The sequence below is a fragment of the Falco rusticolus genome, chromosome 4, assembly GCF_015220075.1.
Source record: "Falco rusticolus isolate bFalRus1 chromosome 4, bFalRus1.pri, whole genome shotgun sequence".
In the NCBI taxonomy this organism is placed as follows: Eukaryota; Metazoa; Chordata; class Aves; order Falconiformes; family Falconidae; genus Falco; species Falco rusticolus.
Window position 1 is genome coordinate 45,411,326 of NC_051190.1, and position 22,445 is coordinate 45,433,770.

The 22,445-nt window shown below is 43.7% G+C and overlaps 1 protein-coding gene across 2 annotated transcripts in view; it reads left to right on the plus strand.

Annotated features, from left to right (window-relative positions):
* The first annotated feature begins 3,224 nt into the window (after positions 1-3,224).
* RANBP3 (RAN binding protein 3) overlaps positions 3,225-22,445 on the plus strand; it is a 48,246-nt gene continuing 29,025 nt past the window's right edge. The window contains exons 1-2 of one of the 2 annotated variants that reach the window (XM_037383813.1): positions 3,225-3,335; positions 13,429-13,484. In XM_037383813.1, coding sequence (XP_037239710.1) covers positions 3,314-3,335; positions 13,429-13,484 — 78 coding nt within the window. In that variant the 5' untranslated portion in view covers positions 3,225-3,313. The remainder of the gene's footprint in view (positions 3,336-13,428; positions 13,485-22,445) is intronic. The other variant, XM_037383814.1, reaches the window with a different exon arrangement.

Consider the following 22,445-nt stretch of genomic DNA (forward strand, 5'->3'; position numbering starts at 1 on the left):
TTGCCCATGCTCACAGTCCACTACCTGCACTGTTGCGTCCTGAGACCTCAGACCTCCTGTGTGCTTGCTGGGTATTTGCTTGGCTGTTGTTAATTGTCAAAAATTGCATTTAGTCTCTGAAAAGTTGTATTTAGACTCTGAGCGCAGCTGTGGCTTTACCCATCAGGATGAAAATCCTGTTCCTGTGGATAAGACTGCCGCTCCAAATTTTACGTGAAGAGGGCATTAAGGTTGCTCAGCTTTTCACACTTGCCTTGTGAATAGGATGTTTGACAGACAGTAATGACAAAGGTTTTTCCTCTTCAGGGAGCAGATGCAATGGTGCTCACAGGAGAGTAAATTGCCCAGCCTCCCTTTGTAACCTCCTTACGGAGAGTACGCATCTGGCTTTGCGTTCAAATACTTTGTGTTCAGAGTCTGCACCAAACACAGAATAATTAATTATTATTAATTATTAATTTCCTTGAACGTTTCTCTCTGCCACATCCCTTTTATTTCAAGTTCTGGATCCTCTCCAGATTTAGATGCTTAATCCCCGCGGAAGTCAATGTGTTCAGCAGCCTTGAGGATCTGGGACTTTTTCTAAACAAACAATAATTTTCCAAACCTCTTTCTCATTCTTTGCTCCAGAAAGGAGAGGCTCCTGCTCGGGCCTAACCCCCAACATTTCTGAAGCTGTGCTATGTGTCCTCCAGGTATCTGTGATACCATGGCCAGAACCCTGCCCTCAAAGACCCCAGGGATGACTTGCTCAGGACCACGTAGCACATTGAATAGCGGCAAGATTATTTAAGCCAGGGAAGTATGGCAGGACTCATCTTGGATGAAAAGCAACACTCTTAATAGTGTTTTTCTTCTGCTTCAGTAGCCTGCTAAGCGAGAGGTTAAAGAGAGTCTTCTGTTGCTTAAAGTGCTCCCTTGAATGCAGACATGGCCTTCCCTCATCTCCACAACCTTTTAAAGATGATCGAGCGTGGCTGCTCAGTGACATCAGCCAGCTTTCAGCCCCTTCTGACAAAGCCCATGGGTCCCATGGACTTGTGTGGGCTGAGAGTTCTCAAGAAATTCTTCTTGACTTGATCCTGCCTTTGTCTGAACCCTGTCTTTAAGCACAGAGACCTGGGAGACCTTGGTGGAAAGTGAAACAAAGCAAGTGTTCAATGTCCCTTGCCAATCTCAGCTCTAGTTGAGCTTTGCTTTCCCAACACCATCTCTGCATGCTGAAGAAGTATTTCTATATTCCTGTTTAGCAGTCTGTGCTTGCTTCCGTCTCCCAGATACATATTTTGTTCACTCACAAATTCTATGTTCAGCTGAGTTTGTCTCCTGACACATCTACTTATTTCCCTGATTGCTGGGACAGACTGCTCTTGTGCTTGGAGGAAGAGGTCCCTAACGAGCTGACAGCTCTCTTGAGCTCATTTGTCTTCCAGAGCTGCCTCCCACAGAATCTCACCTCACCTGTTCCTCAATAACCCAGTCAATTCTCTTGATGGGTCTTTTCTTGCCTTTCTCACTCTCCTCAGGATCTTGAGTGCCACAATTTCATGGCTGCTACAGCCAACACGGCCATTGATTACTACAGCCCCAAACAGCCTTTCCCTGGTCACCAGTACCAGATCCAGGAGGGTGTCCAGCTGAACTAGGTGGCCTGTCCAGCAAGTGGGGTAAGAATTTGTCCCTAACACCCTTTAGAAACCACCTGGATTTCTTGTGCCCACTGTGTTGCTCATTCAACAGACAATGCAGCTTGCACCAGGAACCATACAACTCCAAATGGTACTATTTGATCTATGGAAAAGTTCCACCAAATGCTGACAATGGACATTGATTTAAAGATAAGTATCCTGTATTTTTCTACTTCAGTGCCATTCATTTATTCTTCGTAACTTTTGCTAGTCCTGCTGTTGTATTCCTGATGGAAATGTCTCCTACCAGCTAAACCAGACAGTTTAGATGTGTGGTACTTGCAAAAGAGATCAGGAGCCTGGCCCTTGGATTCTGCACAACGCTGGTGTGATAGCTTGTGAGGGATGCAGTCAAATGATCAGGCATCATGGATGAAGCAATCATTAGGGGTAAGGTTGAAGTCACGTCAGCATCCCCCTCTGAGCTAGCTGCTGTTGACTCCCTTACTAACGAGTGAAGACCCAGTCAATGCAGTTGCGGAGCTTAGGTGCACTGACCAAAGAATCTGACAAAATATGGGGCACCATCAAGAGAGGTGAGAGCACCAGAGTGCAGTTATACTGCCTCTGTACTGTATACACTATACGGTATCATTTTATGGCCATATAAAGCCTTGGTGCACCTACGTTTTGAGCAGTGTGTGCAGTTCTGGAGATAGCAGTTATTCACCACAGAGAACGGCAAATATTGATCTTGGGGATGGAGCAGCAGCCTTCCATAAACTGAAATTGTTTGAGTGTTCAGTCTGAAAAAAAGGTGGGGAAAGATAAGGTCAAAGCTTAAAATGATGACTGCCCACTAAGTCCCCCAGGACTGTAGATGTGAGGCACTCAGGAAGCAGTAAATGGGAATCAAGGATCCATTTAACTCATGGAGTGAACTTCTGGGTCCTGCAGCCACACAAGGCGGCAGAGCAGAGGGCAGGGCCAAGCAGGGCATGGGAAGATCCATGGGCAACCAGTCTCCAAGGCCCCAGTCCAACGAGCGCAGCTGCTGGGGGTGGCACGGGCAGTGGGCTGCAGAGCGATGGGCCTCACAGGGGTTCCCGCAACTTGTCACCACAGGAGGACAGCAGCCAGGCTGCCCGCTCCAGCACGACCCAGACGGTGCTGTGGGGACCTCGGGCTCAGCCAGGCTGCCCCGCCAAACCTGAGGAGGCCCTGAGGGACGCCTGGCATGGACGTCTGCACTGTCGCGCCTCAGCTGGCCCCGGGCGGCTCGGCCTTGGCCAGCTTGGCCACTTGGGCCGGCTCCAGGCGCCTCAGGCCCATCGCACATCTGGATCAGCCCCAGGCGCCTCAGGCCCACCGCCACACCTGGGCCGGCTCCAGGCGCCTCAGGCCCACCGCCACATCTGGGCCGGCCCCAGGCGCCTCGGGCCCACCACCACATCTGGTCCCACCGCCACATCTGGGCAGGCCCCTGCCGCCCCAGCCGGGCCGCGCCCCGCCCCCGCGCCGCGCCCCGCCCCCGCGCCGCGCCCGCTGCCCAGACAAACCACCCGCGCACGCGCAGTGCCGCACGGCGCGGCCGTCCCCCGGCGCACGCGCTGCCCGGCCGGGCCCGCCGTAAGTGGAAGCTGTCTGCCCGCGCGATGCATTGTGGGCGTGATTGAGGAAGTAAAATGGCGGACCTAGCGAACGAAGGTAGGCGGGCGCTGGCGGTGCGCAGCAGTGCCGGCCGCGGTTTCGCCGCCGGCCCGGTTGGGCCCGGCCTGGCTCCGCGCCGCCGCGCTTTGGGCTCCGGGCCCGGGCCGGCCCTGCGGTCCGCTCTCGGGGGCGCGCCCGAGCGCCGGCCCGCCCTCGGAAGCGCCCCCTCCCCGCGGCCTCTCCGTGCCCCGGCCCCTCTGGGGCGAGCGGCCGGACAAAGGGAGCGCTGGGCTGGGCCACCGCGCTCCTCGCCGGTCCCGTTCCGCCCGGCGGGCCCGGCTGCGGGGCGGGCGGCCGCGTTGCTGCCGAGGTGGGGGGCGGCGGTGGCGGCCCGGGGCCGCGCTGGCAGGTGCCTCCTGCCGGGCGGGGGCGGCTCCCGGGGCGGCGGCTGGGGGCTGCAGCGCGGCCGGTTCCCCGGCGCTGGGGAAGGGGCCCCGGGGGCGCCTCAGCCGCTTTGTGCCCCTTCTCGTCCGGTTGCTTTTTGGGGTCGTTGTCCGCAGCTTTGGGACTGTTGCGAATCTTTCCTTAACTTCCTCTTGTGTTAAGCCTTCCTCGAGTGAGGGGAGTAACAGAGGCGGTTCTGGAAAACTAGATGAAGTAAAATAATAACCATATGTGGTTTTTTTTGAAGCCGAAAGCCTCTGAAGTAAAGAAATAGTGGTTTTCTTGCTCTCTGAAGAGGGTTAGGAAGACATGGGCTGCACCGCCGCAGGGTTTGGATGTTGTGTTTGGATGTGTCAAGTGACAACAGGCGTCAACAGTTTGCCTTTGGGAGTGAGTAACGTGCCACAAAGTCCCAGCAAAACCAAGGGCGCCCCAGCTGTCTCTGCTCCTCATCGTTTTCCTTCCTAACGAAGGGGGGGGGATGCCCAGAAGGAAGCGAATCAAAGTGTGAGGCCCCTTCTTTCAAGACTTTCTCACGTTTGAACTCTGTACTAGTAGCAATTACAGTTCCAATATTAACGTTTAACAACAGGAAGCAAATATCTATCGTAGGTGTAGGTTTTGAAGGTGATTTCTATAAGCAGCTAATCACATAATTACACTTTAGTTATTTGACAGGTCTTGTGATGCAGCGTGTCTTGGGCTGTTGGCTCCCAAACTCAAGATGAGCTGTCAGTGCCCAAAGCAGCATGATAAATGGTCTTGAGGATGATAGTGAATACTCAAATGCATAATGACTCCAAGAAATTTAATGACTGTATTTGCATACTGTCATTATAATGACCTTAAATTTTGATTGTTTGCTGTGTTCTTTTAGAATCAGAAGTTGGAAACAGCTGTCTCGCTGTAAGTCATGCAAGCCCCTTGCTTTACTTCTCTGTTCTAGCGAAACATTTGAGCTCAACAGTGAATTCCCAAGTTGCCAGTGTTTGCTTCTACCCTAGCGTGGCATTTCTCCAGTATTATGTAGACCATCTGGGGTGGGTCGGGGGAAAGTGTGGTGTCACCCTTACTTTTTAATCTGATTTTCCTTTCTCTCTCTTTTTTTAATTTCCTTCAGACCCTTTCCTGACTCCAGTGACTTCCCCCACCTGCTAACATCTTTAGTTTGTGCTTGCACCTCCTTCCAGAACTGTCGTCTTCATCCTTTACTGTTCTGTTTCTTCTTGCACTGAGAATGTGATCTAATCTTTTGTGAGATTAAGCAAGATCAGCTTGCTTCTGAACTATTGTCTCTTCTGCTCATTATAATATCATTGGCTGCATTGCCTGGTGTTAGTTTTTTTTCCCCTCTGTTTGCATTTTTGAGGTGTCTGTTCTTTGTATACCTGTGCAAATAAATACACGCGCTTTCTGGAATTGGCATCCTGCTGCCGCAAGTCAGTGGATTCAGTATTCTTTCTACTTGCTGCCTTTGCTGTCTCTGACACGGCAATGATGTTCTCAGGTGACTGATTGTTCTCTCCTCAAACATATCGGTCTATTTTATTTTCCCAGCCTGTAGGTGAACGTTATATTCCCTTATGCCCAGGTATTTTCATTGGAATGTATGAAGTGATAATTCCTTGATCTTCTGCTTCATATCTATTAGTTACATGTTCATGTTCACAAACCAGGTGTGGCTAAAACAAAGCTGTTAATATTCCTTAATCTTGATGGATCTGTACAGCAGTGCTGTCTCAGTCATACTTCATTGTGAGGTGTGAAGCTAATTATTCTTTGACACCTAGTAGACACAAGTACCTAGAAAGAGGTTTCAATTTTTCTTGCCGGTTGCTTTTGCTTAGCGTGTTTGAACCATAGCTTTCCTCATCTGCTTGTGCAAGTGAAACTCACTTAGGCTCTTACCCGTTTGATTACTGTTACAAACCTTCTAGCCCAGTTCGGTTCTGCTTGTGTCCTTTCGTCTTGCTAATGCAAAGCTCTCTTAACCTGTCACTTCTACCCTGTCACCCCTTCTTGTTTCTGTTCAGTCACTGGTTTTGCCTTTTCTGGCAGCGTGTTAGTTCTCTTTACCTTCTAGATTCTGATGTCTCTCTTAGTCCTTTGTCTGTCTTAAAACCATGACTGAGGTGTCAGTACTGCCTCCCCTTAACCATTCTTCCCACATCCTTTAAGCCTTCTATTGTAATGGGTGATCTTTTTGTGATTAATTTCTTCAAAGCTACAAACATTCCCTCTGATATTCTCACAGGTACTTCACTTTCTTCATTCTCATCGTTCCTTGAATTTTTTCCATTCACTTGTCTTGTTTTCTCTAGTGAGTTGGTGAAACTGTACACCTACCTCTTTGTAGTGGTTTGATGGCAAGCTGTATCTTGGCAGAAGAAGGTTGTTGGATTAAGGGGGTCCTCTGCTGCAGAGAAGGGGGGTGAAGGATGAGGTGGTCCAAGTGCCACTTTCCAAAGAAGTTTGTACTGTGACATTTCCTAGGAACAAGTCCTGGTTTTGGCATTGCCCCTCATCATGAGAGCAGATGACCTGATAAGTGTGGAGCTAATGAAAAGGAGGAGAGAGTAACTTCTCCCGGGCTGTGTGAAGTTTGCTCATCTATCACAAAGATTTAGCGACGTGATAAAGGCTTTGGGGACTGGCATTGTGAGGCGTTTGATAATAGGGAAAACCAGGATTTGGGAATGGTGAGCACAGTAGTTACTGTTACTGTAGTATAAAGGAGTTATTGAATGGTATTAGAAACTCTGAAGTCTTTGGTATGATGGTTTTTGTTGGTATTTTAGCTGAGTTGCATCTTAAAACTGACTCTTCACGCATGTGAAGTACCGTGGAGAACTGGACAACTTCCTGTCAGGCACAGAGTTATATAAACTGAATGTTTTTCTCATTAACTTGCTGTTAATGCACAACTGGTAATTTGTTTGTATGTAACTTGCTGTTGAAGCTGCTGTTTGGATGACAGGATCTCTTTGTGTTGGGAATGAATTACTTTATCACTTGTCAGTCATGGAGAAAGTGCAAGTTTTTCTCGGGGCTAAAACATCGCGTTCCCCTTTCAGGGTGTGCCTGCACCACCTGTGTTGGCAAACTCTTTATTCACCAAACGACTAATTTTGCTTGGTGAAATTGCTGAGTGCACAGTTCATGATCATAACAAGTTTACGGTGTGTAACTACCTTAAACATACGGAAGATGAGAGAATCAAAGCCGATTATCTGAGGAAAGGCATCATTCCTTTGCCAGACCTGTATGATACTGACATTGCTGCTGTGCCGTTTCTGGTTGGTTGGTTTTTTCTGGTTGTTCCCCCCCACCCCCCTGCCCCGACTATGTAATTCTGCTTGCTGATGTAGCTTTTGGAGAGAGGAAGGTCTGTTGTTGTTTTGAGGGGAGAAGCTGGCAGGCATCACTGGTCCTGGTGTTTGTAGACCCTGTAAACAGATATTTATTTTTTTTATCCCCCCTTGGTGATTTACTTCAGATAAACAGTGGACGCAAAGTTAAGCTGAGTGATTTAGTTTGATTGTTTTGGGGGATGTCCTAATAATTCACACCCAAACTCCATAAAGTACTATTTCATTTACAAGATAGACCAGTCCAAAGACTTCAATTTTTGTTAACAATTTTTTAGTTTTTAATGTTTTATCTTCATTGCAAAGTAGTTGGGCTGCCTCATGGTTTTCTTCCTGTCATATGCAAATAAACTTTCTCCCATTTCTGACTTGCAGAGTTTGCTTTGTGTGAAGTATCAGAGCTGAAATAGCGAAATTAGCTAATGCAAAGGGTAACTTTGTTCTACTAACGCCACAAGGGCTTGGGAAATGAAATAACACGTGCTCTGCAAACACAAAAGGTTTCTGTTTTAAATATAGTGTATAGAATTTTGATGCCATCTTAAATATGTAAGAGGCATTCTACCTTCCCGTGCCTACTGTCTGGAGGAGACAAAAAAAAAATTAAATGAGAGTTTGAAGGTGAATGAGAACATCAGATATTTTGCTTCATAAAAAGCAACATCATAGCTTTGGAAATAAGGCTGAAGTGGTTTTTTTTTTTTTTTCTGATGTCAGCTATAGTCACCATGACATCACTTGTGAAGTCTGGCTATAAATGATGCAGTAGTGTTTCTTGTACTTTCTGACTTGATGTACGATTTGACTTTGCTTGTGGGATGTTTCTGGAGATCAGCTCTTGGTGTGGTGGCTTGCTCATTGCTCTCGGTCCATTCATAGCTATTGGAAGAGAAAAGAGTCTTATTGACATCTTTAGAATTCTATAATGCCATAAATTGCCCTTACTACTTTTAATATGTTTTTTAAAGCGTGATTATTCTGCTCTTTATAACTTGAATAGTATTAAGGTGAAAAAATTTGTGGCCTGAGCTCTTTGACTAAGCATAATTAAAATTAGCTTTGAACTTAAATTTTTTCTTGACCCTCAGATAAGCCTTTCACAGGCAAGAAACTACCACTCTGAATATTTATGGTGAGTTAAGAGCCTAATTGCTGTTCCCCTTTTTAACACTCTTTCATTGTTCGCTAGTATGATCTACTTTTTTTCTCTCAGGTGGTATATTATAATGAATTAAAGTCAGAGCAGTTGTTCTCAACTTGTATGCTTCCAGTGTTGAAGATTGCATCTTCAGATCCAAGCAAAGGACTTGCTTGCCTGGAGGTTTCTCAGTGTTTTTCTTCTGCCTCTCATGTAAATTCCTGTGTAGTCAGGCACTAATGCACGGCTAAAGGTAATTTGGAGTAAATTTAAGAAGAAAATGTTTGAAACAGTGTAATTATTAGCTTAAACAAAAAAAAATCCTGCCATAATAACCTGGTTGCAGCAGGTCTGGTGAGGACTTGAGAGTTGGTTTCGTGACGTGGGGATTGGGTTCCTTCTGAAATCTGAAGATTAATTTGAGTTGATGGTTGGTGATCTGGGTTGCATGACCTGTGAGAAGAGGCTGAAAGAACTGGGCTCCTTCAACTGAGGGAAGAGAAGGCTTCAGAGAGGCACTTTAAGAGCTTTTCAGGACCTGTGAGGTGGTTATTAAAAAGGCAGAGCCTATGTTGGAAGGACAAAAGGTGACAGGTGAAACAGGTGTTCAGACTGGTTATAGGGAAAGGGTATGTTTTGGCTTTGGTTTTAGGTTCTTTTCACCTTAAGGACTGTCAAGCAGCAGAAGAGATTACTCTGGGAGGGTGCTCAGCCCCCATCATTGAAAGTTAGGACCAGACTGGATAACCTGAACAAGCTGGTCTGACTTCATAGCTCACCTTACCTGGAGATGGAGGTTAGAGCAGAGACCCCTGTGGCCCCTTCCAGCTGGAATTACCTGGGGCTGTTACAACACTGTGGTCTCAGTGGCAGAGGAGAAGAATGCATTTTTGGCCTCTGTCACTGTTTTGCCATGGGATTTACTCCGTGAGTCCGGTAACTATACATAGAAACGCACTTTGCATATAGAGTGGTGGTTGGTGTCGTTCCCCCATTTTGTACAGTTGCACCTTGTGTTGTCACTTAGTGGCCTTTAAGTGTGGATTCAAAAAGGTTTTTGCATCTGTATACTCAAAATACCTCTTGGATTTGTCAGTACTGGGTTGTTTTGGGCTGCAGTGAGGGTTTAAAATTTTGTGTTGTGAAAATAGCTCTTGTGGTGGCTAGAGGTGCTGCCAGCTGCTGTGGTTGCATTGGTATGAATGGGTGGCGAGGTAAAAAAAAAAAAATAGTTGCAGGAAACATGGTTGACATCAGAGTTTGGTACAGCTACAAACGGTCATGTATCAGAGTTAAAAATCTCACATTAAATAAACAGTATATACGACTTGATGATACCTCTGCCTGAGCCATTGGGATAGAATTTTCTGTTCCTGGGTTTTGGTTTCCGAGGCTCGCAAAGCAAGCGGAGTAGGTTTGGTGGTACATATGTCTTTCTGACAGCGCATAGAACATATATTGATAGTTAATGACTTGGCTGAAATATGCTAAAGGAATCTAGCCTGTGAAAGCCAGCTCTTGAGGCTTTTCTAATTATTCATGCAAGCTGAAATGTCTGAATCTTATGAATAGGCTGCAGGAAGTTCTGTGGATTCAGTCATTTTCTCAGACTGGTTTGACAGCCTACCACCATTCAGAAGAAACCAAGTGGTTTGTACTGGTTCCAGATCTTCAGATTGGGGACTTACTGTCTCTGTGGCAGTAATTACTGAACGTCTGCTTTCCTTCTTACGTGCTTGGGCTTTCCTGACACACCTTTACCAAGACTGACTTGGTTAGAAAACTGACATTTCTGCATCTCCAGCTCCTTGTTTTGCCTTGTTTCTGTCTGCTTCTCTGGAGAGAAACCCAGTCTTTCACAATTTTAAGAACTACGTGCTGTCTGTTCATCTCTTAGGTAAAGGAGAAGGTCTTGTGTTCTCTTACGGTATTGTACCTGAAGTTTGAAGGTTGGTTTTTTTTCTCTTTCCTTTACCCTGCTTCATTTTTCCTTTGACTTGATGACAATTCTGTGGACCCAACAGATCCATTTTGCTGTAGGTCATCCTTCAGACGTGCTGGTGGAGTGGAAGCATGCTCACCAAGTAAGAATGTGACCATACATCTCTGATGTTGGCTAGCACTAATGATTGTGTAATTCTCATTTTAGAGTAGCACTTAATAAGCTGCCATGGTCACCATGTGGGAAAATCCCCCAACAACTACATAACGTGCACTTCTGTTTTACAAAAATAAAACCTGTTGTAGTTCCTTAGTTGACAGGAAAGCTTGGTTTGTGTAAGTGCTTTCATAGAAAAAACATTAAATACTAGAGAGCTCTTTATTTGGTACATAAATGTGTTCAAAAAATGTAAGTAGGAATCAGAATTGAAAGATGGGGCCAGTCATTTGAATGGGAAATTCTGCATTGGAGTTCTTTACCAAGTCAGGTAATGATTGAGAGCAGCAATACGCCTGCTTTTATCAGTAATCAATAATTGATGCCTTTGAAAATGTTTCCTCAAAACAATAAGGCTCAGAAAAATACGCAGATCACACAATCTAGGGGTCCCTTCTCGCCTTGGGCGAGAACTAGGGAAATATTTCCAGCATTGTGGTCTTGTTGAAGACCTTAGAAAGGACATGGTGAACAAGTGTTCCCCTGCAAAAACCCAGGCTAGACCAAGCACCGGAGCAGTTCATGGCACAGAGTGCCTGCTGGCTGGCGGTCATTCCTGCCGCGTGCCATCATGTCAGCTGGTCTCTCAGCCAGCAAGAGTGATGGTGTGGTTCCTCGATCGTGAGTACTGCAGGACTGTTTCTTCAGTGGATAGAAACTCTCACCTGTTGTACGAGTATTATTTTTCCCACCTTAACTAACAGGACTGGTTGCAGTTTATTAGCTTTTCCCAATTTCATTTGCTCTAGCCAGATACAATCTTAAATATTGGATTTTTCAGTCACTTTCCTTCTTTTGTTCTTCTATCCAATATTTTTTTTCTGTGAGCTTTTTGCTGTTCCTGGCATCCCAGTTCTTCTTTTCCTGAGGACTCAGTTTTCCATCACCAGACTCCATTTCCTATTTTGTCCTGTTCCTTTGCATCAACTTTTCTGTCTCCCCATTCTAGTCTTCCTCCAGCCATCCCATGTTTTCTCTGCACTTTGCCTTGTTGGATCTGCTTTTTTAAATTGTCTGCTTTCTTCTCTCTCGGTACTTCAATCCTTTATTAAGCACTGAATAGAAAAATAGTTCTTTTCTGTTCAGTCCTCCTTGGTAACTGTGGGATATGGTGCAGGAGTCTGGTACATTGTGTTACATGAGTCCTGCTTTGGAGCAGATCTCCAAAAGGGAAGGACACTAATACGGCATTTTATCGACTGGCTTGTCAGTCTTGGATAAAAGCAGTTGGTAGAATGCACGCTGCTTGTTGCTGTAATTAGAGTGTTAATGACTCTAAAGTATACCAAACCTGGCGTAAAGAAACGAACATCCCTTTGAAGTGAAGTGTTAAAAGCTTGGATGTTGTGGAGCCTCTCACAGGCAGGTTAGTGTGGCCAAGGGAATCCAGAGGGATCCCTGGCTTTGCTCCAACAAACTGTTTTTTGGGGACAGGTATAGCAGTTAAGTATTTGTTGGCGATCTTCATTAGTAGGCTATTTCTCATTTTTTAAATAGGTTGTCTGCACTGCTTTCATGGATAAGCATTTGTAAGGTTCTGCAGTGTTTGATGGACAGAAGAACTGAGAAAGTAAAGGGGAGAAGAGCAAGTGAAATGCTGGAGCAAGGAGCTTTAGTTCAGGATTAATTTTACCTTTTGTAGAACAAGTTACGCCGGTCTTGCAAAATCAGTTTTGCAGTGTTTTTGCTGGGTTATCCCTCTGAGTTAGACCCACGAAAGAGTAAAAGAGACTTTTCTACCCTCAGAAATAAATGCAGAGTTCTTGGAATAATTTTCATAATTTTTGTGTTTGTCAGGTAAAGTTTCACTTTTTCAGCTAAACTGATCTAGTCGCTAGCAGTTCCTGAATGGCCAATCTCACCCTTTTTCCTTCCATGCTGACCCAAGTGTGTTACTGATGCTGTAGCAGATTTATGGAGGACTTTGTGATACTGTCTTTTTTTAGGCATGAGGTAATTCTTCTTGATGGCTTTGTATTTATTTTTGGTAGACTTTCAAGTTCTGAAAGTTTTAATTTTCTTAAATGTCTAGTCTCGTTTATAATTGCAAAGGTAGAACTTCTGCAAAGGAATCAGCCAAAATACAGCTCTCCCTGAATACCCCTGTTGAAGACAGACATAAACACTGGGCTCATCCTTAACCCTACAAACACAGGAGGGTTGCAGACTGCGTAGAGTATGTGCGTTTTCTCCTCAAATATAATGCTGACGGTGTATCGGTTTGTTAAACTCTCAGGGAAGTTCATTTCTGATTTATCACACACCGCGTGGTACGTGGGGTTTTTTGTCATTAAGGACATTTGAGGTAGTTCTGAGGTCATAAAGGACAACGGAAAACATACACTCATTCTAGAAATTTCTTCTGTTCTTGAAGACTCAATGTTGATAAGCTCATTGAGAAAATGGTGTCCTGCTAATATTTGAATCAGAACTTCAAGTATAAAGCAGACATGCTCTTAAATTATGCAGAAAAGAATGGTGTCTCTGTAATAATATGCATGGGATATTTGGCTTAAACTGCAGACCTGCAAATGCTGAAGGTGTAGGACCTTTCTAAAGGTTTCAATGACAATGAAATAAAACTATAATGAACTGTCAGAGTTAAGCAACCTTTAGAAAGGGGGTATGTGGGTATGTACAGCAAAACTCCCTTTGCATTAGTGCATTACTATGGGGAAGGGAAAGCCTTTGTCTGTAAAACTTGCCTGTGTTCAAAAAGTAAACTACTGCAGCAAAGGGCCTTTTCCTCCTCACGTACCTAAGTGTGGAAAAAGTGCTGATTTGAAATGGATCTGGAGGGAAAAGACAAATAGTTTTCAGATATTGGTTGTATAGTTCTTCTTAAAATGCTCATTTTTCTTTTTGAAGATCAAGTCCTTATGATTACATGTTACCAGGAACTGGTGGAAACAATTTGTGTAACTGAGATTTAACTGCTTCAGGGATTCATTGTCAGGAAAAGCAACGTAGAAAATAACATTTTCATATTGGTCAATAATGAATGTGGTTCGAAAAAAACACAAATGATTTCTCTTTTTACAGAAAAACCTGCCATTGCTCCACCTGTCTTTGTATTTCAGAAGGATAAAGCACAGAAGGTAAGGAGATGTTGATTATTTTTTTAGTTTGTTCTGTAGCCCTGACTCGTCGTAGTGAGCAGCTGTTTGTCTATATTGTTTTGAAGATGGATAATGGAGCATTAACATTATTAATGGGCATAGGGCAAGGAGGTACTGTAGGGCTAAAAGGGGGAAGATGTGTGATGGTGGCATGAAATGGATAGCTCTTCAGACAGAAGACGGACCAAATCTGGGAGAAAAAATATCTTCAAAGCTATGTCTTGAACAGGTGGCGAAGGAGTGCTGACAGTAGTTGCATGAGAAAACTAAAATTTTCTTTTTCCGATAGTTAAGACAAAGCAAAGAAAACCATGGTCTGATTATTGCTTTTCACCTTGGTGTATTTAAATGTATCCCATATCTTTGGTTAGTAAGCTGTGAAGTGTCTTAATTACCTTGGAAAATGGGCCCCCTGTTCCCTCCCCGGTCCCCCTATCCCTGGCATATATTCCTGTCCCCTGCCTTTGGGGTCTGCAGGGGCAGTGACACGGCGTTCAGTTGGAGCTGTGCTGTCATCTGTGGGAAGGTGGTCCATGGTGAGCTTGTGGTGAGCCAAGGGGCTGATACAACTCATCCTGCGGCTGCAGAAGGAATAGAGCTCAGGAGAGAAATGGCAGTTGAAGGAAAGGAGCAGGACCTTTTCTTTAGCAGAGATAGCAATTAAATTGAAGTAGATGTAATGGATAACCATGGTTTTGTGGACAGAGTGCAGGATGGCTTGCATTCCTTTGCACTTGAAAAATGACACACAGTGTTATAGATGAGTGCTAGGGTATAGTTTTCTTTTTTTTTCCTCCTAACCAGCAAGCCTTTCAGTTTCTTCTATTGTAAAAGTATTTTTGTAAAACAAATTAAGAACGTCAATATATTGCAGTACTTAATTCTGCCTGGCTAATAGTAAAAGCTGTTAACATTTGGGAAAAAAAAAAATCAGCATTACCCTTGTTTCAGCTGAAGCTGGTGGGAACTGAAGTGTACTCATGTACACATGATTCACTTTTTGTTCAATCACTGGATTGTTGTATTATCTGTGCAAACAGAAAATTTCTCAAACATTTGAGTAGAGATACTGAACCGTACTGCAGTTGGTAGTTTTTCTTTGGTTTGGAGCAAGTACCATACTCAAGCTTTCTGGTGGGTTTAGTAGGCATGTTCCTCAGCAGGAGCTTGAAATCTTTTGTCAGCTTGGAAAGGATTTAAATCTACTGTTCTCCTAATATTAGCTAATCAAATTAAATACATCTTAAATACTTTTGAGATGTTCCTTCCAATTACGTTTTTTAGAGTGCCTGTTTAGATGTACTTCGGAGTGAAGGAAGCGCTAGTGCTTGCACTATCAGTTTGGATCGTGGTGTTGCCTTCTAGGCAACAGCTCCCCGTCACCCACTGTTGCTTAGACCATTCCTGAAGGTCCCTTCTAAGTTGCACCATGGTGAGTTTTCTCCCCAGGTGTCCTTTGACTTGGCAGTGCTTCTGCAATTAGCCTGGAAGCAGTGACCATAGCAATATGCAACCCAGGCAGAGTGACGTGGTCCCATGTCCTTTCTTTGCTGGCCTGGCCCTTCCCTGCGAAGATGGTAGGTCTGGTGCTGTCAAGTTCCTTCATGTTGGACCTTCTGCTCGTGCACAGTGTGTGTGTCCCCAGTGGCCTGCATGCCTTCGGGGTTAGGCTGTGCGAGCTTCTCTGGTGGGCTGTGGGACAGATCTGTTGCGCTCTGGTGCGCCTCAAGAAAATATTTGTAAAGAATCTTAAGTAAAGGCTTAACGTCGTCTTGGGTTGGCAGGGAGGATGGAGTGTTCTGGGGAGAGGGATCTGTGATTTAGTCTTCCCAGGTGCCTCGGGAGGATGCTGAGGACTATGGTGATGCTGAGCAGGGTGGTTGTGTGCAGTGTGTCCTCTGCTGAGGCACAGCCAGAAGTCCTGCCCGGTGGGCTGGGCTGGAGCAACCACCTTGTACCTAGGCTGGTGGGTGAGCCAAGCGTCTGCAAGGCACAGGGGTTAAAAATGAGTCAGAAATTGGTCTAAATGGTAAGTGCTGTTGGCTCGAGAGAGAGCTGGCTGTGGTCCGTGTGGGTGTGGAATAGGTCTCGCTTGGTGAGGGAACAGGGCAGGTTCCTCGAGGCACATCATGAAGGATCTGCCAGTGGCATCTGTCACTTGGCTGCCAATTTCCAAAGTGTAATACGTGTAATAACAAACACAAATGCTTATCTTAAACTGTGTAATGTGTAGAGATGTACAGTTTTCTTAAAAAGGGGAAGGGAGGGTGGTTAATTTTAGTAGCTTCTATGGTGTGTATTTGAGACTGGACAAAACATGAGAGGCATCAGTGCTCTGTTGCTATTCCATTAAATAAAGGGTCAAAGCCTGCTTGTTGCTTGTGCCAGTAGCTGGTTTTTGTAGCGTTGATAAAATGGTAATAGAGGCAAAATATGGTGCTGTCAGCCAAAAGTAATGGCCACTTAATACATACTGTATATATCAGAACCTAGCAGCTGAGTGTCCCTTTAATCAACTTAATTAAGAAAAGGTGACTCAGGTTACACACTGGTTGAGACCTTTCACTGTATTTTTGGAAAGACTAACAGCTAAGTGTTAGTTAACCGTTAACTCTATTAGTGTTTCCATACAAGGTGCCTGGTTAAGTGCATTGCCTGCCACAAAAGATTATCCTTATTAAAGTTAACAAGGAAAATACATTAACAGAGGAGTTTTTCCTGGAGCAACGTTTTGAAGAAAATGCAAAAGTAACTTCAAAATAGTTGACAAACAACTTCTAAAAGACATCATTTCTCTATGTAAATCACAATTTTAATTTAGTAAAATGTCTGTCTAGTCAGGTTGGCTTTCTTCAGTTCAATTAACTGTCCATATAATTGTTTAGGTGTCTGCTTAGTGCTCTTCCACATCAAACAGGACATTCTGAGCAGAATTATTTTGTAGGCTGTGTCTGCAGACCCTTTCAGTACTAGGGCTGGGTTGATACTGTTCGGTGGCCTTAACTACTTCTCTGGAGCTAACATTGTCTGCTTTAAGTTAAATAACGTTATTTTTTCTAGAAATATCTACTTGTTTGTGCTCGTAAGGTGTCAGAAATCTATCTCCATTAGAAGTTGGAAAATACTCAGCATGTTGTAGGACAAAATGCGTACTAGTCTGGAAACATTTTTTTTAACAGGTTTTTCTAGCGAAGGCTTGTATACAGTTTAGTAAAACATCAGAACCTGCAGGCTGTCATGTTTATTTAGGGGGGACAAAAAAGTGCATGGTGTTCAGAATGATGCCTCTTAATTTTGCTTTCAGTTAGGAGATTCTGGTTGTTTTCTTTTGCAGTTAAAAAGATGGGATTAGTCTGTCTGTTCTGATTTTCGTTATAGATATCAGTTAATGGTGGATATAAAGTTGGCTTTTTCCACATCTGAGTGAGCCTTCATTTTCATATCTCCTTAACTCTTTGAGAAATATTTTTGCAATGTGTGAAATAGAGTTCTTGCAAATACCTGAATGATAGCATCCAAATACCTTCCTTGTTTATACACTGCAATTCATTTTTCTGGCAAGCAGAGCTTCTAGAGCCCACAGGAGTTGGAAAATTGCATCAGCAAGGAAGACTCGCAGCTGTTAAGATTTGAAAGCAGCATAAAGTTCTAACCTCACTGTTAAGCATAGAATATTACTGTTCCTTCATTATCTATCCCAATAACTTACACATGAATTACACTGTGCTTTTCATAGCACTTCTTGATTTAAAGATTGACTGGTGGATAGAACTTTTTCTATGATTCATTTTTGTTGCTTGTTAGACTTGTTTCTGCTCTGAAACCAATGTAACTTCTACCATAAAGCTATTTAATGACAGTTTCCGTAAGTTACTTGGAGTCATTTTATGAAGTTCACTTTGACCTCAGAAATACATGTTATTCTGAAGTCTTTCTTGCATTTACACATTTCTGAGTAGATGTAATAGCTCAAACAAATTTAACTGGTAGTGTCATAAAGAAACAGTTTGCCCCAAAATGCGTTTAGTGTCCTTTGTTCTATAAGCATGAGCTGTGGCCATCTTCCAGTCATTATTGATCCTTGTAATATTAGGATCATCATGACTCCCTAGCCCTGAGTACTACAAAAGGTGAATTCTCAACTCAGATTTAGAAAAATATTTTTGCACTTTAAAGTGAGCCATTGTCTGTGATGTAGCTTGCACCTTGTCCTCTTCCCTCCCCCAGCCTGGGTTGGGGTAATGGTAGAGTACAGAAAAGAACACTTTAATTTCTGCCTTGTGATAAAACTGGTTTTCTGTGCTTTCTATAGGTGAAGTGGTAGTGGCAAGCCTTTAAAGGATGACTCTGAAGGGAGGTTAAATTACGTGATATTTGGGTCGTGTCCCATGCCTAAGTGGAGCTGTAAAATGATGCAAAGAGTTTAAGGAGTAGCTGGCACAGGGGTTGTAAAGGTAAAAGAGTAGTTCTGGAGTAAACAAGGGTTTACTTCCTTAAGTTGTTGTATCTGTCATCAAGGTCTCAACTGTGGAGCTTTAAAAATAGATGAGGAGCTGTAAAAGTGATTGAAGTGATTAGAAAGATGGCATTCCCATGTAAGCTGGAGAGCAAGTTTAGAAAAGTTGTATTTGACGATATATAAAGTAGGGAATGGTGGAAGCCCTGGCTGGATGTAGTGTGATTTGGAATTTGTTTGTGTTATGGGCATGGCTTGTAGGTTTAGGATGGTGGCAGGGACAGAACTGTGGAGGATGTAACTTGTGTAGGGAGAGGCCACAATGTTCCCTTTTGCAGGCTCTCCGAGTGTAGTTAGCACAGCTGGCGAGAGGTTTTTGTTAGGGAGACCTGGTTGAACTGTGTGAGTCAATAGTATGTTTAACGAGTTAAAGTTAATGCCTAAGAGTTCGTAATTGTCAATATATTGCTACACTGATGCACTTAAAAGAATGATCGTAAGTATTTGGGGAGGGCAGTTGTGCAAGGCAAAGCTTAGAGGAATAGAGAGAGGCTGATAATGTCAAAGGCTACTGAGGACACAGAGCTGTCCTCAGCCCTAAGCAGGTAAAGAAAGATTGTGAAGATACACTGAGTATTCTTTTTGCACCATTGGGTATGGGTGCTAGTTTGGGGAAGATGAGAAAGGAGGAGGCATAAATAGCCCAATTTAGAGCTGGGAGGAAAAACTGACCCCAGCGTTTGTGCCAGTCCTTATAAAAAAGGAGTATTATTTCCTTGCCTATATTTGGTGGGTTTAGCATCATGTTAATCTTAGCTTTTAATATATTTTTTTGTCTCCTTATTTCCTGCAATGCAGAGAAAGCCAAATCTCCAAGTAGCCTTCTGTTTAGTCTAGGTTGTTTTTGATAAAATAGATGTTTGATCTGGCTGAGCAAGGTGAGTTTGTGTAGGTGGCTTCCTAAAACTATTACTCTCCATTGATCTTTGCCTTAATATTTAAGAGACAGTAACAGGTTTCAGCCATGCTCTCCCTAGAGCCGTACTTCCAAGGGATGCTTCTCTAGAGAAAAGGAGTCTCAAGGTGAGACACAAATCACAGACATAAAACATTTCAGCAAAAAGGAAGAGAATGAACTATTCTTCACCAGTTCCATAGAAGTTTGAACAAGAGCTTAGATCAGGATTTATGAAGTTGAGAGATTACAAGACACTTCAGTAGTAAGCATGACTGGAGAGTGAAATGAATTGTTAGATCTTGCAGTTTTCCTTGGATGTGCTTTTTTGAGAACAGCTGTACAAACTTCTGTCTGGAGCAGTTTTGGTTTCACAAGTCCTTGAGGCCTTTGTTGGTTTTGTCTTTCTCAACTTAAACCACATACTCTTTACAAAATACTGAAACTTGCAGTAGTTTTTGATCTATTTCATATATTGCTTTTCTAAAAATAAAATTTCATGTATTAACCTGGCCAAGAAAGTCTCAACGTGGTCTCAGGTTTTTCTGTGTAAAAGTGGCAATTGGCAATGACACTTATTTTTGGTTTGTTTCTTTTCTGGGCCTTGAAGCACATATTCCAGTTTTCCTTAGGGTAGAAATCAGATTTATGCCATAAGGTTACCTTGCTTATTTCACTCTTTAAAATATTTGCCACATATTAAAAGAACTACTAAAATCTGATGCATGTTTACTTAGCCTAGTTTGAAATGTTATAAACTGTATTGATATGAATTACTTGCTAAATAGTTTATTGTCATTTCCAGTTAATACAAATGTGTGTTGAATGTTCTTGCCTTATGTTACTAGCAATTTTATGATCTATAGCTAGAAGTCAGTGTAAGTGGTAAGGCTCTTTTTTTTTTCTTCTTTGCATTTCTCCAATTGCTTGCTGAACCCAAGCATGTGAGCTACTACCATCTATGTGATCCTCTGCCAAGGGGTTCAGCAGAATGGGCTTTTTGTCTCCTTCAGTTTTGTGGGTGTTTGGGGTTTTTTAACCCATTTATAGCCTGACTTGATGCTTTCCAGCTCTTGTATGTGGGAGTCCCTGCAATGCCATCCTGTGTCATAGAATTATTTAGGTTGGAAAAGACCATTAAGGTGAAATCCAACCACTCCACAGGACTGCAGCCACCTGTCTCTGCAGCCATCTCCGTATGCATGCTCACACTGTCAGCTCCCAGCCAGGCACGTGCGGGCACCCCATGCACAAGGATGGCCACTTGTGCTTTCAGAGTTATACTCCTGCTCCTTTTTCCTCCAAATCCTGTGTATTATGGCTGAAGAAGAATGAAGTATTTAGCTATTTTTATGTGGGAGCACTTCTGTACCCTTTTCCTGTGCGTTATTGTGTTCTTATGGGCACTGAATCTTCTTAGTAATCTTCAGCCCAAGAATCTGTCTACAGTTTCCTAATCATTCCCTGCTGCCTCCAGATCCCTGGTGATGGTTAGCTCATCCTGAGGTTCATTCTGGCTCTTGGCAAGGATGGTCTCCCCCGTTCCTGTTTCCTAGTGCCATTCTGGTAATAGCTTTCAGCATTTTCCCCACTGTGGTTTTTAGGGTGCTGTCCCCCCCCGGAGAATCCCCAAAGGCTGTGTGAGCCCAGCAGGGTCACCTCCATCCCCTGCCCAGCAGGTGGACTGGCTCTGTGGTCTGCTCAGTCCTCCTGCTGGCATCTCTTCTCGGTGCTCTGGCTCTCCAGACCACTGGAGGGGTGGAAGGTCTTTCAGCCAGGAAGCCAAGCAAAGCCGGCTCTGCCGCTGGCACTCTGCTCACCAGGCTGAAAGCTTGCAGATTGTGGAAACGATTGACATGGCGATAGAGGTTTAGATGTTAAAAAAGTTCTGCATGTTTCTTGCAAACTAGAAACCTCGGGTGGATCACTGAGACCCAAATTGCCTCCCTTGCAGAGGTTGTATGCGTGGCCCTGCTGCCTCCGCTTAGTGCAGACAGACTGCCGCTGGCCCTGGGGGTGACGGTTCGGCAGGACTGGGGAGAGGTCTGAGTCCTGAGATATGTGAGATTTGGAGTAGTGGAGTGAGAGGACCAGAGGATGCATGCAAACATAAGCCATGAGAAAAATCAGGTTTTCACTGCTACTGCTTGCATAACTGCTTTTGTGGCTGGTGTGATGCAAGCAATTGTGACTTAATTCTTGTACTTTTTTTATGACTGTCTCCTCTTGAAGGGGAAGAAAACAGTTTGAGTGACATTTGGAATGCTGTTAACTTGGAAAGTGAGATGGCATAAAAAAGGGACTAGGAGTAATGGATATAAAACGTTGAGTAGAGGACAGATGTTACCCCTTCCTTTACATATGAGTTACGTATGTTGTAAGTGCTGTGCCAGGTAGCCTTTCTATGCTGTTCTGAGCCAAAGAGGTAAGAAGAGCAGAGTGCTGGACTCGGTTTAATTTTGGGTGACAAACAAAATGTTTCTTTAACTCTTCTTTCTTGTTCTGTGGGGTTTTAAGTTACTGTTTGGGTCAATTAGTAACAGAAAATTTTGAAAATACAAAAATCCAGCATACCCAGCTTTACCTGGCATAACTATCATTAGGGCTCAAAACATATTTAATGGGGATAATGTTATTTCTTGCAAGATTTGAAACTTGAGTAACTTCAGTGAACTGAAATGAATCTGCTGATACAATTGCATATATTGCTGTCTCTTAATTGCTTCTGTTTGAGGGCAGGGCAAGTCATAGTTGAAGAACTTTGGGTTCTTAAGATTCAAAAGCTGCTGTTTATTTTTGAAGTTGCTGTTTGCCCTGTTTTGCATGGACCTGGGCAATGATGAGCATATTTAAGTCTCTCTTCATTCTACTGAATGCTTTCTGAGAGCGAGCCAAAGTTATGTGCTTCTGAGTGACGTCTTCACCTAACTGCTTGATTCTCCAGATGCTTCACCATACAGCATCAGGAGGCTTGGCCCACAAATTGCAGCTGGGAGAACATCCTTGGCGTGCATATTATTCATGGACTATAATTTAGTGTTTTCTCACAATGCAGTTGTTCAGGCTTAAAGTCTTTAAGTGTTTCATTCTTCAGACGTGTGCAGAACATGGTAATGCCCAATTTTTCTGCAAGTGAGGAACCTGCAGCATTAAATAATCTCTCAAGTGTAGAGTCTGCAGCAGAAGTTCAGCAAACGCCAAATCCTGTTAGTGTGCACTAGCTATCCTATCATTCCCCTCCCTGAAACAGATAGGCAAATTTCGTAATTTGCAAAAGTAAATGTTGGTGTTGGTTTTCAGATAATTCACCATCGTGAATATGAAAGGATTGTCTTGTGTGAATGTTACAATAATGAATTTCTGTGCAGAGTTTTGTAATCAACCCCACTGACCCCAAACGTGGTCTGAATAAGCAGTGAAAGACAGTAATTTACAGCAATTGTCTATTTAATTTTTAATTTTTATGTCTGAATCTGGGGGTAAAAGCAATTAGCTGTCCTTTAGACCTAGAGAGGAGTTAAACTCCAAC